Source organism: Bradysia coprophila (assembly GCF_014529535.1).
Source record: "Bradysia coprophila strain Holo2 chromosome X unlocalized genomic scaffold, BU_Bcop_v1 contig_416, whole genome shotgun sequence".
Taxonomy (NCBI): Eukaryota; Metazoa; Arthropoda; class Insecta; order Diptera; family Sciaridae; genus Bradysia; species Bradysia coprophila.
The window spans coordinates 734,280-758,607 of NW_023503334.1; the positions used below are offsets into that span (position 1 = coordinate 734,280).

At 33.5% G+C, this 24,328-nt stretch overlaps 4 protein-coding genes and 1 long non-coding RNA gene across 5 annotated transcripts; 2 read left to right on the top strand and 3 right to left on the bottom strand.

The window, feature by feature from the left end:
- Positions 1-700: 700 nt before the first annotated feature.
- Positions 701-1,527, bottom strand: LOC119069977 (glutathione S-transferase-like). Its single transcript, XM_037174220.1, has 2 exons — positions 1,138-1,527; positions 701-1,080 (listed from the first exon to the last, which is right to left on the bottom strand). Exons 1-2 carry the CDS (start codon positions 1,442-1,444, stop codon positions 767-769), a joined length of 621 nt encoding a protein of 206 aa, XP_037030115.1. The 5' UTR covers positions 1,445-1,527; the 3' UTR covers positions 701-766.
- A 697-nt stretch (positions 1,528-2,224) lies between these two features.
- On the bottom strand, positions 2,225-3,046 carry LOC119069979 (glutathione S-transferase-like). Its single transcript, XM_037174221.1, has 2 exons — positions 2,661-3,046; positions 2,225-2,607 (listed from the first exon to the last, which is right to left on the bottom strand). Exons 1-2 carry the CDS (start codon positions 2,965-2,967, stop codon positions 2,297-2,299), a joined length of 618 nt encoding a protein of 205 aa, XP_037030116.1. The 5' UTR covers positions 2,968-3,046; the 3' UTR covers positions 2,225-2,296.
- A 7,814-nt stretch (positions 3,047-10,860) lies between these two features.
- On the bottom strand, positions 10,861-20,973 carry LOC119069974 (lysM and putative peptidoglycan-binding domain-containing protein 2). The gene is made up of 5 exons (XM_037174217.1): positions 20,599-20,973; positions 20,234-20,513; positions 15,205-15,396; positions 14,762-15,072; positions 10,861-12,388 (listed from the first exon to the last, which is right to left on the bottom strand). The coding sequence occupies exons 2-5, from the start codon at positions 20,279-20,281 to the stop codon at positions 12,175-12,177; spliced, it is 765 nt and encodes a 254-aa protein (XP_037030112.1). The 5' UTR covers positions 20,282-20,513; positions 20,599-20,973; the 3' UTR covers positions 10,861-12,174.
- On the top strand, positions 14,311-14,712 carry LOC119069986. Its single transcript, XR_005086442.1, has 2 exons — positions 14,311-14,579; positions 14,653-14,712. It is a non-coding gene; the product is annotated as an uncharacterized LOC119069986 (long non-coding RNA).
- On the top strand, positions 17,279-18,415 carry LOC119069981. The gene is made up of 4 exons (XM_037174225.1): positions 17,279-17,433; positions 17,644-17,802; positions 17,939-18,133; positions 18,205-18,415. The coding sequence occupies exons 1-4, from the start codon at positions 17,367-17,369 to the stop codon at positions 18,363-18,365; spliced, it is 582 nt and encodes a 193-aa protein (XP_037030120.1). The 5' UTR covers positions 17,279-17,366; the 3' UTR covers positions 18,366-18,415.
- Positions 20,974-24,328: the final 3,355 nt, after the last annotated feature.

The following is a 24,328-nucleotide window of genomic DNA, read 5'->3' on the forward strand; positions in this document are numbered from 1 at the left end:
ATTGCAGATAATTATCGAAATTTTTAATTTACTAAAATCCGAAACAATAAAAATAAGAATTTTGCCCGATAATCAAGACGCTTTGCGTACTTACCAGCACAATTAATAAGTAATCAAATAATATCATAACGCTGGAGAGTAACGATGATACGTTAGTCCTAATCAACCCACTACAATCAGACACTAGAACGGAATTTTAAAAAGGGAGTAACTTTAAAAGCTCTAACTTTAAATAACTATTTGAATGTCGTCAGTATGTTCTGTTCTAGTGCTTGGTTTCGGATATTTTGTCCTAATGAGTCTTAAGCGTAGCCGACACTTTCTTCATTCAAGTTTTATTTGAAGTTATTTTTCGAACCCAGATTGGCATCGTCGTAGTCATGCTAGACCTATAACATATCGGAATAAAGACAGAGCGTCATCAATAAAACTCGGCGTTTCTGAAGGTACAGGTTAATCTTACGAATTTCTCTTTGGATTATTGTGGACCAGACAAAGACAAGTAGTATTAATACAAAGAAGATCTAAAGAATATCACCGTTTTACTTAACAGCATCAAATTATCGAATTTCAAAGGATTATCGAAACATTTTTATTTGGAGTTACTAGAAGTTCTCAATTAAGTTGCAATCTCAAGAAAGATCTAAAATAATTCTCAATTCCTTCAATCGAGATTGTTTCCACAAAAATCTTGAATATCTTGCATCAAACACACACCGTTTTATTCAATAACAATGTCGTCAGCATCATAATTCCATTACAACATTCAATAAAAAGTGTCTGGACGTCTAGCAACCCACTCTTTAATGCCTGATGTTGATTCGGTATTTTCGACAACCTTTCTCAAATTGGGATAATTTGCCGTCAAATCCTCTGATCCAACCAATCTAGCTAAATAACGATGCATGCCGGTAAAGTAAACATCGGCCCATGTGAACCTCTTCAACGCAAAATGACCGTCATTTTGCTGGGCAATTGCTTCGAGTTTGCCGAGAAAAAACGGAACCGTTTCATTTAAAGCAATTTTCATTTTTTCCTCTTTTGCCACTGCATTCTGTTCATAGAATGCCCCAGCGAGTCCTGAAAAGTGTAACGGAAAATGTTGAAATATTCGGAAATTTATTTTCCACAACTCACTTGCTCGAAAGTCATTCACATTGTCCACAGCATTATCAATTTCATAATCCTCCAATGGTGTGCTTCCGGCTAATCCGACCTTCTTTGCGAGATAACGACAAATGGCAATTGTTTGGTAGAACACTTTTCCGTCGATTTCCAGTATGGGAAGCTGACGCAAAGGCAAAGTATCCTTCGGGTATGCTGGCCAATCCTTTTCGAAGTTAAGACGAATGTCTTCGAACTGTATTTTACCGTAGTGCAACAGAAAACGAATCGCCTCTGCCAAAGCTTGACTGTCGAAATATGTCAATTTACACGAAGACATTGTACAGACGATTATTTTTTTGCGCACCGAAAAAATTGCACTTCACCAAACGGTACGAGCGGAGTGACTGGCAAATTTATGATAAAAATACGTAGAGAACATATACTGATAGACAACATTGGCTCAGAGGCATTTATAGAACCACTTATCTTCATAATGTTGCTGATTAAAATTGAGTGATGTTTTCGCTATAGAGTCATGTCATGTACAGTGATACACTGTTTGCGGATCCGGGTAGTTGGAAAGAGCAACATCAATCGAACTTTGATAATATAAAATTCGTGAAATGACGAATTGATTTAAGAGCAGTCCATGTCGTCATTTTGTGCTTAACTATTTCTAAAGAAATTGGTACACATGTATCGTTCTAATTTATTTAGACCGCTAGCGCTGAAAATCATGGACATATTTCTCTGGCTCGTTTGTAAAAAATCTGAATATTTTCTTTTAGAAAAACCTTTCTAATACAAATCTACAACTTTTAATGTTTCGAAATAGTTTTGTTATCCACTCACTACCGACTCAAAAACATATTCCAATACTTCTCATGAAAATTATCGACATTGATATCACATCACACACATCTATCATACAGAGTAACGTGTCCATTGCTTCTGTTGAATGAACAAGTTAAGCTTCAGCTGTAAATAATTTATTCCATTCCTCTTGCTCAATGAGAAAACTAAGTTAGTTTGTGTTATCGGAGTGGGAGCAGCAGTTTGTTAACATGTAACATAGTGCTCAACATCTTGATGATGGATTTTTACCGCGCAAATTTTGTAAATTTTCTTCCATCAAACATCTATGTACTTTATTCAATAAGCATGCAATCATAATTCCATTACAACACTTTTAATATGGATTATCCGGACGTATTGCAACCCATTCCTTAATTCCCGGTGTTGATTCAGTATTTTCGATAACTTTTCTCAAATTTTGATAATTTGCCGTGAAGTCAGACCCAACCAATCTGATCAAATATCGACTCATGCCGGTAAGGTACAGGTCGGCCCATGTTAGCCTTTTCAAAGCCAAATGACCATTATTTTGCTGAGCAGTTGCTTCGAGCTTACCGAGAAATAGCGGAATCGTTTCATTTTGGATGATTTTCAATGTTTCTTCCTTTGCCACTGTATTCTGCTCGTAGAATGCTCCAGCGAGTCCTGACAAGCAAAATGTTTCATAAGAAGTTTGGAAATTGTTGTGCACAACTCACTTGCCCGAAAGTCATTCACAGTGTCTACTACATTATCAATTTCATAATCTTCCAATCGAGTGGTACCGGCTAATCCGACAATTTTTGCGAGATAACGACAAATGGCAATTGATTGATGAAGTTGTATTCCATCGATTTCTAGTATTGGAAGCAGACGCAAAGGTAGCGTGTCCTTCGGGTATGAAGGCCAATCCTTTTCGTAGTCGACACGAATGTCTTCAAATTCTATTTTGCCGTAGTGCAACAGCAATCGAATTGCCTCCCCCAAAGCTTGAGAATTAAAATAAGTCAATTTACACGAGGACATTTTGTGCGGATAAAAATATTTCACACCGACAACCTTGCACTTCACCAATACCTACTGTAATGAATTTTTTTATTAAGATAATTTTAACAGCGCAAATTTGGAATTGTGGTTCGATATAGAGATGTGCGGGCCGCCCGAAATTCACCTACCCGACCCGGCCCGACCGGGCTTGGGTCCGGGTTTCAAAAATTATTCGGGCTCGGGCGGGCTCGGGTTTCAAAAACAAAGATTCGGGCTGGCCCGACTTTGTTCGTCTTTAAAAAAAATGTGAAAACTTAAACAAAAATTTAAAGAAAAATTGCAATAGAGGCCGAGTGTAAGCTTACTTTTAAGTGTTCGATAGATTTGTGAGACTACATTATTATAACGATAGGTAACCGAACGATTTCCACATGTTAGGCGCGCCAATTTTAGGATTTTCACTCAGTAAAAAAAATACGGGCCGGGCCGGGCCGGGCCGGGCCGGGCTTTACTACAAAATTCTCGGGTCGGGTCGGGCTCGGGCATTAAAAATTAGTCTGGGCCGGGCTGGGTCGGGTATTGAAAATAGGTCGGCCCGCACATCTCTAGTTCGATAATAATGAGCGGTCCAAATTAGACGAATGATTTTGCAATTTGATTTTTTCGTATCTACATTATTGTTACTGATTAACATTGAGTGATGTCACTATAATAGAGTCATGCACTGTGATAATGTGACATCTTTTTACAATATCTGGGTTTTGAAAGAGCGTGCTGTTTGAGGCAACTGGGTAAATTGAAAAAATGCATTTTCATTTTTTTTAACGGTTGGTCCGTACATTCTCATCACAATAAAAATTCAGTAAGGACATTCCTCTCTCGTAAAATTGTAGTCTCAACTTTATACCGAAGAATTACTCAATTGTTTCGCATACAACAACGAAAATGTAAATGTTTCAGTGGACAGTAGCAACAAACATTTTGGACTGTAGGTATGACTGTCACATTTGATTTATTATTGTCCGTAATTGTCCACACTATTTCTCAAGGTTTTTTTTTTGTATCACATTGTCTATTATTCAGCAATAGGGATGGAAGACGTTCAAAATTATCGATAATATCAATCGAAAGAAATAATCGATAATCGATTAATCATATCGTTATCGATAATTTAATAATTATCGATAATTATCAAAATATCGAAATTCGATAATTATCAAAATATCGATATTTTGATATTTATCTGAAAATTCATGATAATATACCGATATATCGGAATACATCGATAAATATCGGATTTTCGGACCGAAATATCGATATATCGAATTATCGATATGTTGATAATTATCAAAATATCAATAATTATCGATTATCGATATTTTTTTGATAATTTTCGATAAAAAAAAGTCGATAATTATCGATTATCGATAATCGATAATTATCGATAATCATTATCATTATCATAATCGCCCATGTCTATTCAGCAAGGCGATGAGTGAAGAAAAGTTGGAAATTCCATTTCAATTTCAAGGGTGTAGTAGAAGTCAACCGAGAAAATGCAATTTCAACTTTTTCCCGAGATAAACACAACGTTTTTCAGCAAGTTTCAGCTTGATCTTGATATATATTATGTGGTTTCAGTTGCGTGTAAGTCCCGATTCATATATAAGTAGATGTCGCTTCATGGATGGCGCTACTGGCGAACGTCCACAGTGTGTTCTTTCTTATTTTAACATATCAACAACAAGAATGTCATCCCGTCATGCAAGTTGATGAGGGATCGGTCCTTTTCAGACAAGTTAAACACAGATATGAGTAAATTCAGCGTTCTATGGATTGAATTAAATTTCGATACTAGGCGCGTCCTCAAATTTATCGTTAATTTTCAACAAAACAAAATAAATTGAGTGACTGGTTACTCTCTAAAATAATTTTTCAAAAAACAAGACACATTTTCCAATCTTTACTATAATGAGTTCAGTGTTCAGACTGTTTCTTTTCATTGCTATTGTCCAATGAAAAAAATTATGCGAAACTTATCTCTGCGTTTTATGAGTGCGGAGATTGGCTCAACGAAAATTTGGTACTGTTAAGTAAAATCCACGGTATTTTCCTGTTTATATTTTGAATCTGAAATATTTTGCAACGCTAAAAATATTCTGAAAAATTTATTGGAAACATTACATGAATATATTTAAAATAAAATGAAATAATATTGAGATAAAGATATAAAAAAAACAGTGATGTAGTTATTATACAACAAAAAAAAAACAAATAAAAAATATATTTAAATAAATCAATTATATTGCACATAGAGTTATAAAAATTATTATATTATACAAACAAAGAATTATTAAAGAAAAAAAAGAAAAACAGAATATTATACACACTTAACATACACACATTTGAACGTAGAAATATATACCTTCAACAAGACAAAAATTACAATTAATTGATTTTATCCACATTGATTGATTACTTATTATTACAAACAATATGAAGGAAAAAAAAATATTATAAAAAATAAGGAAACGATAAAATCTATAGTGATTTGATGTTAGAAATTAAATTTGTTTGGATGAATATTTAAACCAAATAAAAAAAAATTGATTAAAAAATCATCAAACTTAACAAAGTAAATATTTAATAACAATTGAACAATTCTAAGCTTAATCGAATTTCACATTACATATTTTTCCATTCATTTCATTCAGTTCAGCGACCATGTTAACGTTTATATATAAAGATAGGAAACTTATCATCCGCTTCACTCCAATACCTTTTTGTAATACACCCGTGGAATTATCAATTCCGACAAAATTCAATCCAATTCATGCTATTCATTCCACATGATATCTCAACGTCACCGTACACATCTATACGCATTCTAATGTTATATGGCTACAAACACGAATAATGGAAAAGAAATTTCGTTTCGACATTTCTATTCTTCCACAAAACGGTGCGTATATCGATATACTGACGAGCAGTGTGTACAAATTTACAAAATAGTATCCCACATTCGGATGTAGTGAAAGGCTACTATTTTTACTAATTTATATTTTAATAATAGTTTCAAATCAACACTTCGGATGTGTAGAATTTACGAGATGAATATAAGTACTACAATTGAGGGAACGAATGTGATTAGCCATTTGTGGAATGAGTAGAATCTTTGGATTGAAATTGTTGGATCTTATAGTTCCTTCCATGTATTTCAATGATTCAGAGTATTTGTATTAGAGCTATAAATCACGAACTAGACGATTTTTTGAAAATCTATATTTGTTTTTATCCTAACGTTTGTTGTATCTAGACAGCTCACTAATTCACAATGTGTTTCACTGCTACTGTCCAATGAGATATATGAAATAGTAAATAATTACAGTAAAAATGACGCAAAATTTTACATTGTTGTTGCATAATGAGAACTGTTTTAGGAACAGGACTCGTTTCATTTGACAGTAGCCGTAGAAACGAATGGAATAGCGAAATGCTCAAGTCTTCTCAAATTGTTCTAAGTTATCCTTTATCATATACATCTCTCCTCTGAATTTAACTAGATGTTGATTTTTCTTGATGCTTTCTTTCATCAGCTGATAAGCTTCAGAAGCACTACGTTGTGAAAAATATTTCACGAATTTTAGGTTAAGATTCAACTCCACTCATTGGCAATTGCGTTCAAAGTAGTTCAGAGTAGTTCGATAAGATTGTGCAGAACTGTTAATGAATTTTCTGTAACTTCTGAAAAACATTCAACAATTTTGCTTGAAACTGAGTGGCAGATATTTGTAAATTTCGTTGACAAAGGATTTTCAGAAACAAAATCCTCTGAAGGTTTTAAATGATTTCCTGAAGATTTTTTATCATTCCGCCCAATCTAATATTTTCCAGATTATTCAATTAGAGAAGTGTCTACTACCCTCGGAGATAAGCTCAAAACATTTAGTTCTTTGTCATACTTTTACCAACAATATATTTTACAGATGAAATGATAGCACCGCGATTATATATCAGTAAACTTCGAACATTTTCTAAAAGCAAAAAAAAACCTATTTATATAGATCATTAGATGAACAATATTTAAGTAGATGTTTTTTAGTCGTTTTACTTCTCATAGAAAATATTCACGTTAACTGTGTTTTACTTCTTTAACCGTTTCTTGTTACAAAACTTTAATTAAACAAAAAAAGAGGAAAAAAATGATTAAAAAAATTGTCAATCTAAAACTTAAAATTAATGAAACTTTAATACCTTCCAACTAAAGTGATACTTTTTATACTATGTAAGTGAATGTTTACAGTTAGTTCCGTTTCGACAACAAAAAAACCAAGTTATATACACATTTATGCATTTATCACAACTGATAATTAATAAAATAAAAATTAAATACAAAAAAGGAAAGAACGTTTCGTTTGTTAATTTCATTGGTACCAGGTGACTGCACCGTCCGTTTGACGACTCATATACAGTTACAGAGAACGCGAGAGTTACCACTCTTCGTGCATTCCGATCTTTCGAGAATAACACCTTGTTTGTAATTTAATTCCTGGACTTGAGAGTTTTTACAATTAAAGTCTCCCAAATTTGTATCTAAATCTATCAACTGGTCGACTCACTGCCGCTTATCCTACTGTGGACCAGCTGGTAAAATAGCTGGACAAACTTTGACACAAGTTCGGTTGACATTAACTATATTAGTTGTGAGATTAGATTCCACAACAATTATGAAGAACTCTGAATATTTTCGAATCCTCGATTTTCTCCACTTAATTATTAATCTGACTCACAGATTACGGTAAAATCAATAGCCTCTGTAGCACCCTAACTACTTTCATTAAAGTGGTAAAAATACAACGTAGCATTTGGTCAACAGTGCATTCTACAAACAAAGAAATAAGTCGGTATTTTAACAGTATTGGTAAAATGTAAACGTTAAATTGCTCATATGAATTTGCGTTATTGTTCCTGTTAATCATCAGATGGGCGGTATTGTTACCGTTACTTGCTGATACCATTACAAAGTTGATTTAATACACCATATGTAACTCGATCACCTTTATTTATTCTGAACGAATTCCCAGTACAGTATCTACATTGGTCTTTGGCGATGAATATTGAATTTCCGACAGACGAGTGGAAATTTTCCATAATGGTAAGCAAAGCTCCGTACTTAAAACAAATATGAAATATTACTGTTCCACCATACAAACCTTTTCCTTACCTCCCAAAATATTTGATAATTGAAGAATACCGTGTGGGTTGGTACCGCCTACAACTGAACTTCATACAGTTACCACGTCGACTAAGTTATCTCGACGTAACTGGTTTGAATAAAAACAAAACCAAAAACATTTTCTCTTGTCCAATGCTAAAAGTTCAATTTAATTGGTTGTTAGAATAAATTTTCCTTCTTTTTTGTTTTACATTTTTTCGTCAAATGTGACGTAATTCAACATCAATATAATAATAATCAGACATTTTATGTGTGTGTTCCTCCATAGTTTTTCTTCTTGACTTTTCGCTCTCAATAAATTTAAATATTTGTTTCTTTGTTCAAATGTAAGTTAGTCGCAATGATGTTGCTTTCCTTTTTAAATAGATTCTCTGTTTTCTTTTGATTAAATAGATTTTCATTTCACTGTCGGCCTTCGTACCTCCACGAAGAAGTGATTTTTTCTGCTTGATTCCAATTTTACCTACTTGAAGTAACGTATTTTAATGATAATGACGTAGCACAAACACATTGCTAAGTTACGCTACGTTTAAATCGATTTGCTTCAGAGCATGTACGCTACCTCATGTATAAATTAAGTGAGAATCATACGAAAAAAATTGACACTTTGTTTTATCCTTGGCTTATGCCGGTAAGTTATTTTTCCATCCGAAAATGTCAAATTAAGCTGGAAACGTTATATTGTTCGCTTCAAATATCCGAGCTAAAATTTTACGTTAAGTGAGTCGCTTTTCTAGCAGTAATATAAGTGTGACTTTGAAACTACGGCAATTCTCTTTATTGTTAGGATAGGTCCAACTAAACTGTAAACCGAGGTCATCTATGAAATTCGTAGGGGGAATATAATGACAATGTGATTTCAATTCTTCAAGGATCAGTGGACAGGATTTATGGATGATCCAATTTAGTCCTGTAATTGATGTGATCCGTTGAAGGTTTGAAGGAATTGTTTCAATGTATATCCAGATGTCATTACTTTCTATGTTACGATTTGTACTTGTCACCACTTTCTATGTGCAATTTGTACTTTTTAGTGCCGATATTTCTTTCCACTACGCGTGGCTGCAAATCCCCAGTGACATAAATTGCTCCAAACAACATTGCCACATAAACTTAAGGGTAATCTAAGACACAAAGCTTTTAAATTAGGCTTGATTTCCAATTACGCCGTTTTGCCTCCGTGTAGCTAAGCCACGCCTCCTTTTAATTGTAAACGGAGAGTGTAAGCGGCGTAAGTGGAAATCCAGCAGAAACAGATGAACTACACTGCTAGAAAAGCGGTAACTTTAGGCGGAGAAATACAAGCAATTTTGAGGAGCTGAGATCGAAAATAGCTTTATCCATTGTAATCCGTTTTGTAGCATACGTTAAACAATGGAAAACGTAGCATACACAGACAAGGGATTAAAATTGTATCCGGGTAGGTTACTGACAAATAGTCAATAACTATGAATTGAAGAAATATAACTCCTTCAGGGTGTAAAATTGGGACTAAACAAGCGAACCAGATATTTTTGAAATCAAATTAATCAACGAACATGTTTCAAGAAAAAAACCCAGGAAAAGTGAGTTTCTCTGATCTTTAGGGCATACAGTTTTTAGAAAGTTTTGAGAATAAAAAGTCAGTTCTAAATGGTAACAAATAAGAAATTTTAACGATTTTATGTTTATTTTTGCGAGATTGCATGTTATATAAATCATCTTTTATTCGAAAAAATAATTTTTTTAGATTTGAAAGCAGAAAATACTTTGCTGGTGGAAAAAGTGAAACAAAAAAACTATTGAGGTCCGAACTGGCGATCTTGCAATTCGCATTTCAATATTAAATACATTTTTCATACCTAGGACCCGAAAAGTGCGACTTCGTCGCACTTTTTTTTCCGTCCAATATGAAAAATACTATTCGTACCACGGACTAAACGTCTTTTATAGCGTATTCGATTCCAGACCTCGCCTTCGGCTCTGTCTGGAAACCTCTCACACGCTAAAAAGACTTTTAGTCCTAGGTACGAAATGTACTATTACAATGGTTAATTGTAGCAGTGGCTAGGGTGTAAAATATTCTTGCGTTTAGCTAAAATATTGTTGTCGCAAATAAAGCTCTAGCATTTTTTTAACTTCAAAAATTAAAAAAAAAAACTTTTTGGTCTATGTCAGAGTATACAATTAAAGCAAAATAAAATGATTGAGTCTGTTTTTTGACAATTGAATTTCAATTGCCAAAAAACCATACTCGATCATTTCATTTTGCTTTTACCTTAGTCTATTCTTTGAGCTTTTTGAATTTTCAAGGCCACATTTTAAATTTGTTTTATTAAAAAAAAATCTAGAGCTTCATTCACAACAACATTTTATTATGAAAAGCTAAAGTCTCGTCAAGTTTATAAAAAATTATTCCTCCTTTCTTATAAAAAAAAAACAGTAATTCTACCAACGAATAACAGATGTCACCACATGTGAACAATTTTTTAATTTTGAGCTAAGGACTCGAAGTATCTGTAAATTAATCTCTCTAGGACCTAATGATTTCTGGTTAAATGAGGGAATTAAATTTTAATTCCACAAAAGATTCGGTTGCGTACTGTTAATCGCTAAAAATTTCAGATCTATGTCCATATTCCTATCGGTCTAATTGTCGATTTCAGCAACGTAAAATTGCTCGTGTGTTTTCGGCCTTTTAATTGTAACTCGGAAAACTCGCTAATAAACATTTGTCTCAAGTGTGCACAGCTCTCTTTGAAATATTTTTTGTTTTATTTTATTTAACTTGATGATCGTGTTTGTTGTGTGTGTGATAACTTTAATATTTTTTTTCTCATTTATCATTTTACAATATGTACATAAAAGCTAAATATATTTTTTTTCTTTGTTTTATCTTATTTACAAATATAATTTAATTCATAGGATGGTGTTCAATAATAAGGGTTTGTTTTTCATCTTCTATGTTTTTAGTTTAAATAATGCGAAAAAAATGATTTCTTCATTTTTATATATCAAATTTGTTTTTAATATTATGTTGATCGCGTGTGTGTCTCTCATAAATATATTTTGTTTCTTTAATCAAATTTACTCTTTATAAATTGCTAGTAGATGCAGTAGATGATTTTTTTATTATTTATATAAATGTGTGTGTGAGTGTGCAGATTATTAATTCTCATTTTTTTTTGTTCTTCTTCTTCTTCTATTCTCACCTGACATTCATGATATATAATTTCATTATTATTTGTTATTGTTATTGTTATTATTTTCATTATCTGAATAGTGTTTTCATTTCAATGGCATACGCGCCATTTGTTTGAATGTAACCCGAGATACAATGAATCGAGATAAAATCAACAAAAAAAAATCTGTTAAGTGCCGATAATGGCATTTTCATTAATAAAAAAAAATTGTTTGCGCCATCAACAACGATCTTTGCGTGTACGTGTTAAATGCATTAACTTTATTTCTTTTCTAAATTTTCGATTGTTGACTGGCACTGTTGTTGAACAGATGAGCAATAACTGTTGGCAACTTCAATTCCACACTAAAAAATTTGGTTCAGATCTCTCAAAAATGATTTAAAAATACGAGAAAAAAACGCAACAACCAAATCAATCAACGTTAATATAAAGCAGATCTCAGATGGATACGGATCGACAAAAAATTGCGGTCCAAGATTCTTGTGCTTTCACTTCCATTCATTTCTTAGTATTCACATTCCACAAAAAGGAAACAAATCGATCATTCCAGCTGCTCGATATAAATTAAAGAAAATTAACGAACGTTGGTTTTTAAACACAAATAGCACGAGAATGGAAATTAAAATTCAGGAAAAAAAAATATTCAAATTAATAAAAAAAAAAATTATTTCAATATCGCCGACTATAATTTCCACTAGCCGACGACGCACCACCAGAACTATTCCCATAATTGTTCGCTATTTTTCGTAACGTACTGCGTATACCGGACAATTTCAGAAATGGGAAATAATAATAAAACTTTGGTACATGATGCGTTTTCACCATATGCTACAATTCGAAAAATTCGTCCTGTTGCTTTTCCAACCTTTGCAGTGAGTTTTGTACACGGCGTCCGGATGTCATTGTTAACAATTGGATCGTATCACTGCCCGATGAGCTATTGCGTGTGTGGTGGCGTGACGATGTGGACGATGTTGACGGCGATGTGGCATAGTGGCGATGATTCGTTGTGAATAGATTTTCATCACTTGGGGGGACGAAACTAAAAACAAACAAAAAAATGTTTCAAGAAAACGGCCAAATCACCGGGTGCGCTAAATTGATCAACAGCAATCTATCTGAGCAAATGAGACGAAAATGGAAAGGTTCTAATCCTTCTAATTGATTTTGGATAATGGCTTGATGTGAAAGTAAAATAAATTTGGTTGTCGATGGTATCAGATGGCTTGCCAAATATTTGTAACGATTTTGCGAAGGAATTAACAGATCGTTGATAATTAGAACCACTAATATTTATGCCATGCCAGGCTTTTAAGCTCGAAATTGAACGTAACAACAATCGATAATGGCTTCTAATTCACTCTCGGTACTCTTGTTGATATTTGCTTTTGTGGAATGAACTTAAAATATCTACAAAATTATTGATAACGTCACCGATAAACCATGCAGTCAATGCTTAACGATAAAATAAGTTACCGTCGAATTCATTTGTGATTATGACTGTGGATGGGCTTTGACGCAGTGTCTTTGTGACTCTTTACGTCTATTGTTACTTAAAAAATGGAATAACATTGCGGTCGAAATTATCCTAAAAGTAATTTACAAAGCTGCCTCGACTCGAAGAGTTTATTAAGCAATGGAGATTTTACTCTACAGAAACAGATTCCAATGAAGTGCCTAGCGATTGGATCTATCTCATAGCACTGTTGCCCTTATTTATTTCTTCACTGTTACTTAACACATTGAAATTAATTGCGGCCTGTCAACTTTCGGCACCCTGGACTTTACTTAAATAGTCGAGGAATGCCTCCAAATAAATTTCTAAGAATCCAAAACTGAATTCTAGATTTTTAGAAATTTAATTGGAGGCATTCCACGACTATTTAAGTAAAGTCCAGGGTGCCGAAAGTTGTCAAGCCGCAATTATTTTGAATGTGTTAAACCGCTTTCACAGCTACCTGAGTTTCGATTTGACTTCTACCTAAAGCAATAAAATCATTACCGTTAATGGAGGCACAGCGGTGAGTGGTCGTACACCATAAAGTACAATACATCAACTGAATTAAATTATTTAAATATTTGACAATAAATTAGTGTAATCTGTAACTCTGGTAATGAGGTACAAGCGAAGGTACATCAGTTTTGAGAAATGGTCATATTAGGAACCAATCAACTGACAATATTTACAAAAACATATTTTTGGACAGTGATTCACTGCAGTGGCGAAATTGTATCGAAATGATTTGACTCAAATTTTGACAATCATGCTGGTCAGACAGAAGGCTTTAATTTCTTACAAATTGTTGGCAATGTCTTATGACGCAATGTGCTTTTTTTAATCAGATACGGACCCGTAAAGAGCCTAATCTAAGTCTAAGAATGTTGATAACCCAACCACAAATCACCATGGGCAGTATTTGAAAATTTAAGTCGTTTATGTGATCCCTCACTCGGATGTCATCAAGTACTAGGATGACAGGGTCTATTTTTGGAAATTTTGGTGAATTTTGGAAAACCAAAAATTGGAGATGATCATTCGCTCTAATATTGAGATACTGAGAGAGAGAGAGATAGAGAGAGAAATGCTGAATGGCAAATTAGTTTGCAAAACTAAAGATCCAAAGGCGTTCGACGTTTCATTAGTAATTATTTCCATTGCAATCATAAAAGTCTAAAACTGCTATATGCATCGGTCAAACAAACATTTCAATATCTGAATTAGTTCGTGTAAAATACACAAAAATTCTGTGACAAAATTACAGTTTTGTTGCAAAATGTTGCAATCGCTTTGTTGATGTCATTAAACAAATCAAAGAACGAACGAACTCTCGTCAATATTTCGATTATTCGAAGAGCAAATATCACGTGCAATTACCGTCGAGTCAAAGCCGCCAATTTTTTTTTTTGTGAATAAATTAAACGGCAAACACAAACATAATGATGTGTACGATGGCGGGCTGTTGTACAATATATAAACTTTGAATTAACACAATCTCGTGTTTCTTCGGTATCATCATCTGAGTTGTCTTGGTGTACGTAACAAAAACAACAACAAAACATTGTTGAACGATTGTTGACTTGGGTATTGTACGAATATTGCGAGCGATAAATTAATTTTAGAAAAATTAAAAATGAAAATATAATTAAACGGTCGAACCGCACGAACGGTTGAAATACACAAATTGAGTTGACCGCATTATAATCTTTTGATCGGCAAAAAAAAAATTGCATGTGTATGAGTGAACAAAACTTCAATAGAGACGAATTGCAATTATTCTAAAACAGAAAATTTATAATAAAACGTAGAAGACAGACAGGTCATTAGCAATCCACCGTATTGTTCCACATCTTCAATGGTTCGGCAAATAGCATTTTTTTGTTTGTTTGTTTGGGAAAAAACGAAATTGATACTCACTCGAAACTGTTCTGTGACTTAGCGACATACTTCTTGGTTTGTGCAAGCGTCGAGTCTATTTTACCCATAAACTCGTCAATGTCCTTGCGATTCTCCTCTTCGGGACTGAGCACCCTCATCGACTGACTATTCGGTGAATTTGTTTGCATGTCTGCCATACAGGCGTTATTTGATGAACCAGTTGGCAGCGATTGTGGCCGATCTTCTTTCGGATAGTATGGTGAATCTTTGTCCACCGGTATCATCAGGAACTGTCGCAAAAATAAACTGTCTTGAGCGAACAGACGATTTGCACGGCGTATTTGTTCTGTCTGCATTGGTCACCGATTGGAAAGTGGAACGACATAAAAAAAGAAAAGAAATTTTATTGTTGATGGTCTACATCATCAGGCACAGTAAATTGACGAATAAATGAAATGCATTTACATAAAAATTCAACTAACCGTACAGCCGTATTTCAAAGCAATCCCTTGCAGAGTGTCTGTTTTCTCCAGTTCGTGTCGTATCAGCAATAATTCATTTCTTACGTGATTGCATGTACTTCCATATTTTTTGAGTGATCGGGCTGATTCTCTAATTGAATGCTTTTCCGTGAAGAAGTAGTCGTCCTCCATTTCGGATACTATTTCTTTAAACTATGAAAATTGAGAAAAATGTCGACTTTAATGTTGTTATACTGAGCGAATATTTGTTTTCGTATTATTTTGGTCTGGATAATAGTTTTTTCATTGAGAAATTTTATTTACGCTTTGACAGATCCGAAATCGTGTAATGACAGATGTTTTCATTTTTAGAACACACACATAAAGACTAAAGAGCATAACGGTGTTGCATACGCCATCTGCATATGGTTTTAATTGTTATTAGTACATCTCAATGCAAGTATGAAAAATTCGCAGATTGGTTCTTGGAGTACAACACAAGCTTTTGAGTCTACAATATTGTCCAAGAAAAAATATTTCTTCAAAAGAATTGTGATTGATCATTTATTTTACACCCACATCCCAATATTCCATTCCAGGGCTAGATGAGCTTTCACAAACGGCTAATAATCTGTTATCGACAAAGTCAGGTAAAAGTAGAAACATTAAAATTACACCAAATGAAGTAAAAGATTTTTTATCACACAGTAGGCAAAACTTTCAGCAATAGATGTAGCCTGTGCACATGTCCAGAAGAACGTAGAACCACTTACAGTGTGGAAACCACTTCATCTAAGTTTAACATGAAATCACATTTTCCTGAAAGAAACGTGTTCGTGTAACCATTCTAAATTTGGACTCCTTATTAAGGGATTAAGGAGGTTTTAGCACAAAAATAAGGAGAAAGAAGGAAATTGTTAGTTGAAATTAAGGAAAAATGAGGAGAAATTTTTCGATAAAAGTCTAAATTATTCTAAGATACAGCAATTAACATCGGAAGTCCGCCTCAACTTTAAAATAAAACGCATTATTGTTTATTTTGACGTATCGTTTTTGTAAAGTTGTATCGTAAAATTCACTTTTATCACAATGAAAATTTGAATATTTAGGGCGCGTTTAAGGCTTGAATTAGATTCTTAGCAAAGCTTAGCTTTACCAATTATCACTGTAACTGCGCTTCAAAATTCATCACTGTTTATTTTGACGTACCTATCCTTTTTGTAGGGTGGTAGTTTCAATCAGTTTTCGATGCGACAAAATTTTTGAAATTTAAGACGTACTTACGGCGTGAATTCTTACTTGACCCCACCCTCAAATTTAAAAACTTGCTGGATTAGATTTAGATCTCGTTAACTGCAAAGGCTGTTGTTTGTTATCCCGTTCGAATTTCGAAAAAATAATAAGTTGGTGAAAGTATAAAAGTATAAATTTGAAAGAAGTAAGCTAAAACCTTGAATTGTTTGTAATAAGGACGCATGGCTGAGACAATGTTAAGGGTTATTTACATGTTAAATAAAATAATTCTACTCGAGACTCTCGAGCCGAGAGGCGGCGTGGAACAACAAAAATATATGTTAAACCAGTCATGTTGGAACGATCATGAGCTACGACTCCACCTTTTTATTAGAGTTCTTTGTGTTAAATAATAGTAATTGTTATTTTTGCGGCGCAGCGAATTTTTTTTTTCTTAATTTTGATTTCCGTCGATGAAATTTGCGAAAAATAAGGAAAATAAGGCCTGGTGTAACGCACTGTCAGTGCTATGTCATACGCTAAATAAATAACTCGCTGCCAAGCGAAATGTTCAAAAATTCAGATTCAAATGATGTAAAAAAAGTCCGTTTAACGGGTGAAGAAGTTCGAAACGAGACAACGTTTTTTAATCGAGAATAACATATTCGTTGGATAGGACCTGAAATTCAGATAGAAAGAGCTGTAACGTTTACTGTCACTTGCATCTTTTTGTAAACTTTTGAAACAGAAAATTTGAGTGTGAATATCCACTAGACTCCAAATAATGTTCGTTGCAATGAAAATACAAAAATACCCAGCGCATTGTTCTTCGCCAAAAAAAATTTAGGTCAAAAATAACAAAACAAGAATGTCTTGAATTCCAATCTTATTGTGATTTAACTATATAAAAAGCAATATGCAGAAGTGGAATCTTAGAAATAAAATACAAAATGAACTCAAAGGTGTTTGTGTTTCTGATCCTTTCAACAACTAGCTACAGAATATCACTTGCTCAAAGTATGTATTTATTTCATTGATTTCTGGTTATTCTTTCCAATTATGAAAATTTTGTAGTTCAATCGATGATACAATATTCAAATAATCGTAATCGAATGTTTTATCGATAATCGGTAAATATCAGTCGATATTTATCGATTTTATCGATAAAACATTCCATTGATATTGATTGATTGAAAATATTTTAACGAAGCCTATTTACTATGAAAGGTTATAATGTAACAGACAATGAGTCAACACAACTGCCGAGCTCAAATACAGAAACGCCTAGAACGACATCCCAGTCCGAAGATTATCCAAAATGGGTGTCATCATCTAGGGGTGGTAAAATTCCATTAGGCGCCATTCAGGGCGGCATAGATAGTGATGGTAGGTGAACATGCTAACTATGTGAACTACATGCGAACAGCTAAGGCTCGTTAAATACATATTATTTAATAAGAGCCTCAATCTGTGTCTTGGTGAGGAGAAATTGTGGCGTATCAAAATTACCGTTATTTCATAGGTGCCATACTTTACGTGGCTCGTGCTTTTCATGAAACTGAAATAATTCCTGGAAAATTAAATTCTCTCAGTAAGCTGACATATATGGGTAATAATGGGATAGAATATGCCAAGACGTCGTATGAAGTTTTGGTTGGATGCAAGGCACATTGGGAGATACCTCGAGAAAACAATATTCCACCAAATGCTATTATAGGTTTTAATATAATCTCCTATCTTGATAAGTCAATCAAAATCGGTTATAAAATTACACTTTACATTTGACAGCTGGAGTGGCGTATGACGGAGCTTATTACGTTTGTCGAGTAAGATTACTCGGAAACCTAACGAATGGAAAAATGCATAATCGTCATTCTCGCTGCTACATTCCATATGGTGGAATTGAACATACCTACAACGAATATGAAATTCTATGTTGTGGCAGGTAGAACCCTGATGGCTTGACATTATAGACATCTTTCAAATAAATGAACGGTTCGGGTCCAAAAAGAGATTATTTTATCTTCAATATGACGACAAGATGAGTATCTGAAAGCCATTTTTGCAACTGCAGTGTTAATACTCTTCTCCCCTTTCCTTCTTGCACCATTCTGGTTCGGTTCGCTTTGGAAACCTCACATTCACAAAAAGAAATTCAAATAAGAGATGGTTTACTATCATTAACTGTTCATTTGTTACAGTCAGATCAGGGCTATCAAAAAGTTTGTTTATCACTAACTATACGCTTCTTGTAATGTAATCTAACATTTCCATTTCCTTGTTTCAAGTTCACAGAGATGTCAGTAGTTTTAGTGACTAATGCAGATTTGAATAGACTCATAAAAGATCTAAATACGAAAGGTAATTAAGTTGGGTACAACTACGAGATTATTTTTCTCGGTGCAGCCTCTTCAGAAGTAGTGCAAATATAATCTTATCAACAGTCGAACAAACATAATAACTGAAAATTTTCTTTTTAAAAGAAATCTTAGAATGAGAATGAGAAATGTACAATCTCGTTATCAGATAATATTTAGAAAATATTCGTTTCAGTCAATCCAAATGATTGTCTTGAATCAGTTCAGATAGTTTGCATACAGATAAAATTTGCAAAAAGAGCATTACTCACCAACGCTTAAGGTCAATAGGGACAAGGGTCAATGAATAAATAAAAGTCTAGTCTACCGAAAACAATCGAAAGTATAAACAGAATGTTCTAACTATCCTTGAATCACTGAATCTCTCTGATAATCTGTTTGTAATCTGTTTGCATTTTGTTTACTCTTTTTAATTGAATGTGGAACATGAAACTTTCTCGTGTTTTGAAATGGGAAAATATATTCCAGCAACGGAATACTCAATCGGTATACCAATAGAAATTTTCTTTTAACAAATATTTTGGACCACATTACCGTCTTTGACAACGCCAGAATATTTTCGTCCGTTTAACCACTTAGGTGAAATTTATTTAATTGTCTTTGTAAATATAAACACTACGAAAAATGGGATAGTTTGTGCTAACTGCTGGAATTTATTTTATCAGATGAAGCAGATATTAATTTGATGAAACGATAAAATCGACAACTTTTGAGTTTCTAGGATAATGTAAAATATTTCGCTAGCTTAATGAAATATTGAAAAATGTTCATCCCAGCAGGTTGTCCCTTTTCCCTGTGAACTCTTTCAAGGATTAACGAAAGAATTAAAAGATTTTGTGTCCATCGCCGTGGAATACTAAGGTAACAACAGATTTAATGATATGCACTGACAAAAAAGTTTCGAAAAACTCACCTGTAGCAGGTAACTTTGTCTCCAGGTAATCTACATTATCTGCTGCAGCTGTATTTTTTGTATGGGGCGCTACAGCTGTGGCAGCTATTGTAGATTACCTGGAGACAAAGTTACCTGCAACAGCTGAGTTTTTCGAAACTTTTTTGTCAGTGTGCCGTTGGTGAGAGGCTTAGTTTTTGTTATTGTCATTTTTATATCAACCAGGTCGTTAACAACTTCCGAGACTAACGTCGAGTTGAAATGATGACGGTGAAGAAATTAGTTTAAATATTTCAAAATCAAAAACCACCAAGTTTGGCAATTTAGTGTTCACTTAACATAAATTAACACTTTTTAACAGCGTTATAAAAGGGACTGATTCACCGAATTAGTGACGTTGTTTTAACCTCTGTTCATTGCTCTTTGGCTCGCACATTTTTTTTCTTTTTAAAAACGCATAGAAATTTCAACAATGATGTGAACGACGAATAGGAATGTTGATGTATTATGGTTTAACAACACAATTCAAAAAAAAAAAATCATTTACCTCTGAATGCAGTCTCCAGTCTTTGTACAATTTAATAATGTAATCCATTGTTCCTGATGAAAAACGACGATTACTTTTTCTTTCAAAAATTTCGCAAACCGTATCAGCAGGAAATTTCAGCGACACCAACAACAATCACAATCAATAATTTATTATCATCCATATGAAGTGCCGACCGTTCAACAAAATTTTTTATTTTAATTAGCAGCTTATCATCATCGAGCAATTTAAACTCTAAAATTGTTTTTTCAAACAAACCACAAACGAAAACCGAACACAACTGAAAAACGGTCTTAGTTTTAATACCACAAAAACAGGAATTTTATAAATTTTATTGAAGATGAAGTAAAAGAAGAAAAAAAGACCTTTGTCGCATTAACCAATCAATTTTACACATTGAAAGCATAATCGCAAAATGTAATGTTATTCGACATGTAAAGGCATGTTATGGGGGCCGTTTTATATTATTATTGACTCGCTTGGTTTATTATTCGAATAGCTCTGATTATTATTTTCTTATCAGTTATACTGGCACTTGTTTGCTTTTTAATAAATTTGTAGTCACCACCACACACCGCACACAGTAACTTATGGCTAAAAACTATAACAACGACTGTGACTATCAAAATGTTATTTCAAATTGAACATTGCAGTGAATAATCTTTTAATTTCGGGAATTCCGGTTTCAAAAGGTATCTTTGCGACGATATATCTTTCTTTCAACTAAATTGGCTAAACTGAAAAAGTGTGAAATTCAGTAGAGTATCAGCTCCATACAGCTTATAGTTGAAGATCTAAGTTAATTTGTTTGGAAAGTTTTGTCGAAGTGGTTGTCGATTAAATGGTTTAACAAACTTTACCTATTTTCAGCCAGCTAATTTCGTTAAGATTTGTAAAATTTGTCGAAAGTTTGGACAAAGAAAATTGCTGTAAATTTCTATAAACTTACAGAATATTGTGTGGTGAAATGTGCTCGGCTTAAAAGTAGAATAATGTTTTTGATATTGACAGTCAAGTGCATGGATTTTTGATTTTTAAAATTTAAATGCCTTGGAAGAAGTGGCAATTTTAAAATTCCGTTAGATTTACACTCATAAGTAACAAATATGCTGCAAATCACACGAAACTTACCAATTAAACTCTTTCTTATCCTTCGACAAAACATCGATTGATGGACACAGTGTCACGTATATAGTTACAGTTTAACTTCAAAACCACTTCATTTTGAGTACCCGTTCCGTTTAACATTAAATAAAACGCAAAACAACGAATTTGCAAAAATGTCGATTATTTGTTTGTCCGATAATGTTATCAGAACTGTAAAGAAAGGTTTGTATCAATGTCAATGGAAGTTAAAGTAGTCTCAACTTATTCGTAACGACAACATCATTATCTTATTAGACAGTAAATTTAGAGCGGAGATGATTAATGGAATTTTTATATTGAAACCAAATTTTCAATATTAAAGTGAACACCAGACAACAGCGGCACACGAAAGTATTTTCCCTCAAGTTTCGGAAGAATTTTGCCGATTTTTGACTCAATTTAAATTATTGTGAACCCTAGCCTATAACTCCATTCACAAAAATGTCTAATATATATACAGCCGTGTGATAGATGTTTTTTAACTTGAAATGTACCGAATACTCACATTTTTTTAAACTTCGTCGCACTTTTTCTTCATCGGATATGAAAAATATTATTCGTACCGCGGACTAAAAGTCTTTTCCTAGCAACCTCTTTTTTACAGCATTAGATTCCAAAACTCGCCTTCGGCTTACCGGAAACGTGTCAGACGCTAAAAAAAACTTTTAGTCCTAGGTACGAAATGTACTATTTCTCAACGCAGTGACGAAAAGTAAAACTTTCGTTGCATCTACTGATACAGCATCATAATGTTCAAAATTTGCAAAATTTAGATGCCCCTGTTGCGTAAATCTTTTAATCTCGGTGAACGTACTTTGTTAGGCTCTAGATGTGTAATTATTTCGAGGCCACAGGCATAATAAAGCTTAATGAAGTGCTTTGCACTCGATGTCATAATAGTTATTTATGTAACAAGAACCGTATGGATTAGTGTTGCATACAATGTTTTATGCAATGAAGAAAATCGAATAATAACCTAAGATAATCTTAGTGTGACTTCCGTAACGCGTGGCTTTGCCCCTTGCAAATCCTTTACCGCACTAGCGCCGTCGTCCTAACCGTCGTTTAGGAAAAATGTCGTTCTTAGCTTTTGCTGAAAGGTTTTTTTATAGAATAGTTATTTATGCCTCCGAGTGAACAAAATTAGCGTATGCTTCATCCTCCATCAGAATAGTAAATATTAAACTATTTAAAGCAAGAGAGTTGCTCAAGTTTTCCCCGTCGGTTGAATAAAAAAAAACTTTGAACTGGGTACTAAACGTTCGCTGTAATAGCATATAAATATAAATCAGACCGCATGTTCCATGGATTGCACGATTTGGCACGCATTGAAGAAAGTTTATTTTCAAAGCTTTTCACATTACAACGAACAATAGAAAATTCTCAAGTTTGTGTTATATTACGAAACTTCGCTCCATTATTTTTGTTGCCGTCAGAGCCTATACGATGTAGACCATCTGATTAAAATTGTTTATGAGAGTATCACGGTTGATAGATATATGCATATTATTTTTTGAATTTATTTATTGTAGAAATTTTGATGGTCATTCATGTTTTTTCATACGACTTTTGATATACATTTTATGCGTCTCTATCTATCTATATCACTATATTATGCGGCGTATTGTGGTATATATAGCATATAACTAGTGTACGGTGATGGTGTGTCGTATGAAAGAATCTTAAAATAAATATTGTGAATTGTCTATTCGAAATTTTTGCTGAAATTATAAATACTTATATAAGTAGAGCGCATCATTTCCATGAACGTGTCGCCGATGATTCATTGATGGTTCACACTAATTAACATACATCGATTTGTCAATTATATTTTGGATGATTAAAAAAAAAAAATTGGGAAAATTTTGGACATTTTTGAATAAATAAAATTATTTTTTTGTATTTTCGCACAAAAATCCACTTTTTCATCAAAGTATTTGGAATGTGAATTTTTGTTTACAGTTCAAGGCATTTATAATTCATTGATGAAAGTTCTTTGACGGATTTTATTATTTGAACAATTTGTTTTCCAATTTTTATTTTATTTTTATTGCCACAGCGAATATATAGATAATATTTGCGATTATTGATACCGTCACTGAATAGTTACGATAATAAAAAGTCATAAAGATTAAACATATTGAGCTTATATTCGACGTTTGTGTACAATACATTTTACCCACCCAATACAATACAATGCGAATGAATTAACAGAGAATAGGGGTTGTCGACTTATTCAAAGCTCTTCAGTTTAAGGATTACACGGTGAGCTTGAAAATGTCCATACCTGATATGTCGTGCACATGAATTTTTTTTATTGATATTTGTAGAGGGCAGCCCCGTTATTAAGAATCACATAATATTAAAATCGAGTGTAAGGCAAAATATTGCGATAGACGATTTTTTCTTTGTTTGAGACCTAGGTGAATTTGGTATTGCTTTGTTAGCCCAGAGTCTCACCTTTCCAACGATACCAAACATGCCTTATTTCAACCCTTGGATTTACCGCACATCTAGATTTAAGCATGGACGATAATATCGTTTCCTAAACGATAATATCGTTTCCTAAACGATAATATCGTCGTTGTGACGATATTATTGTATCACACGACAATAATATCGTTTTCCGGACGGTCACAATATTATCGTCCGAGCAACGATATTATCGTACAGAAAATGATATAATCGCCGATTGAAACGATATTATTGTTTTTGCGACGATATTATCGTTTCATGCAACGATATTATCGTTTCTGCCGTGATAATATCACCCGTGAAACGATATTATTGTTTTTGATACGATATTATCGAATCAGACGACAATAATATTGTTTCGTTGACGATAATATCGTTTTCCGGACGATAATATCGTTTTCTGTGGGACGATCAGAGACCGTCCATCTAATAGAACGTTCAGTTATTTACTTTCAAATTTGGCAGTAGCAACCC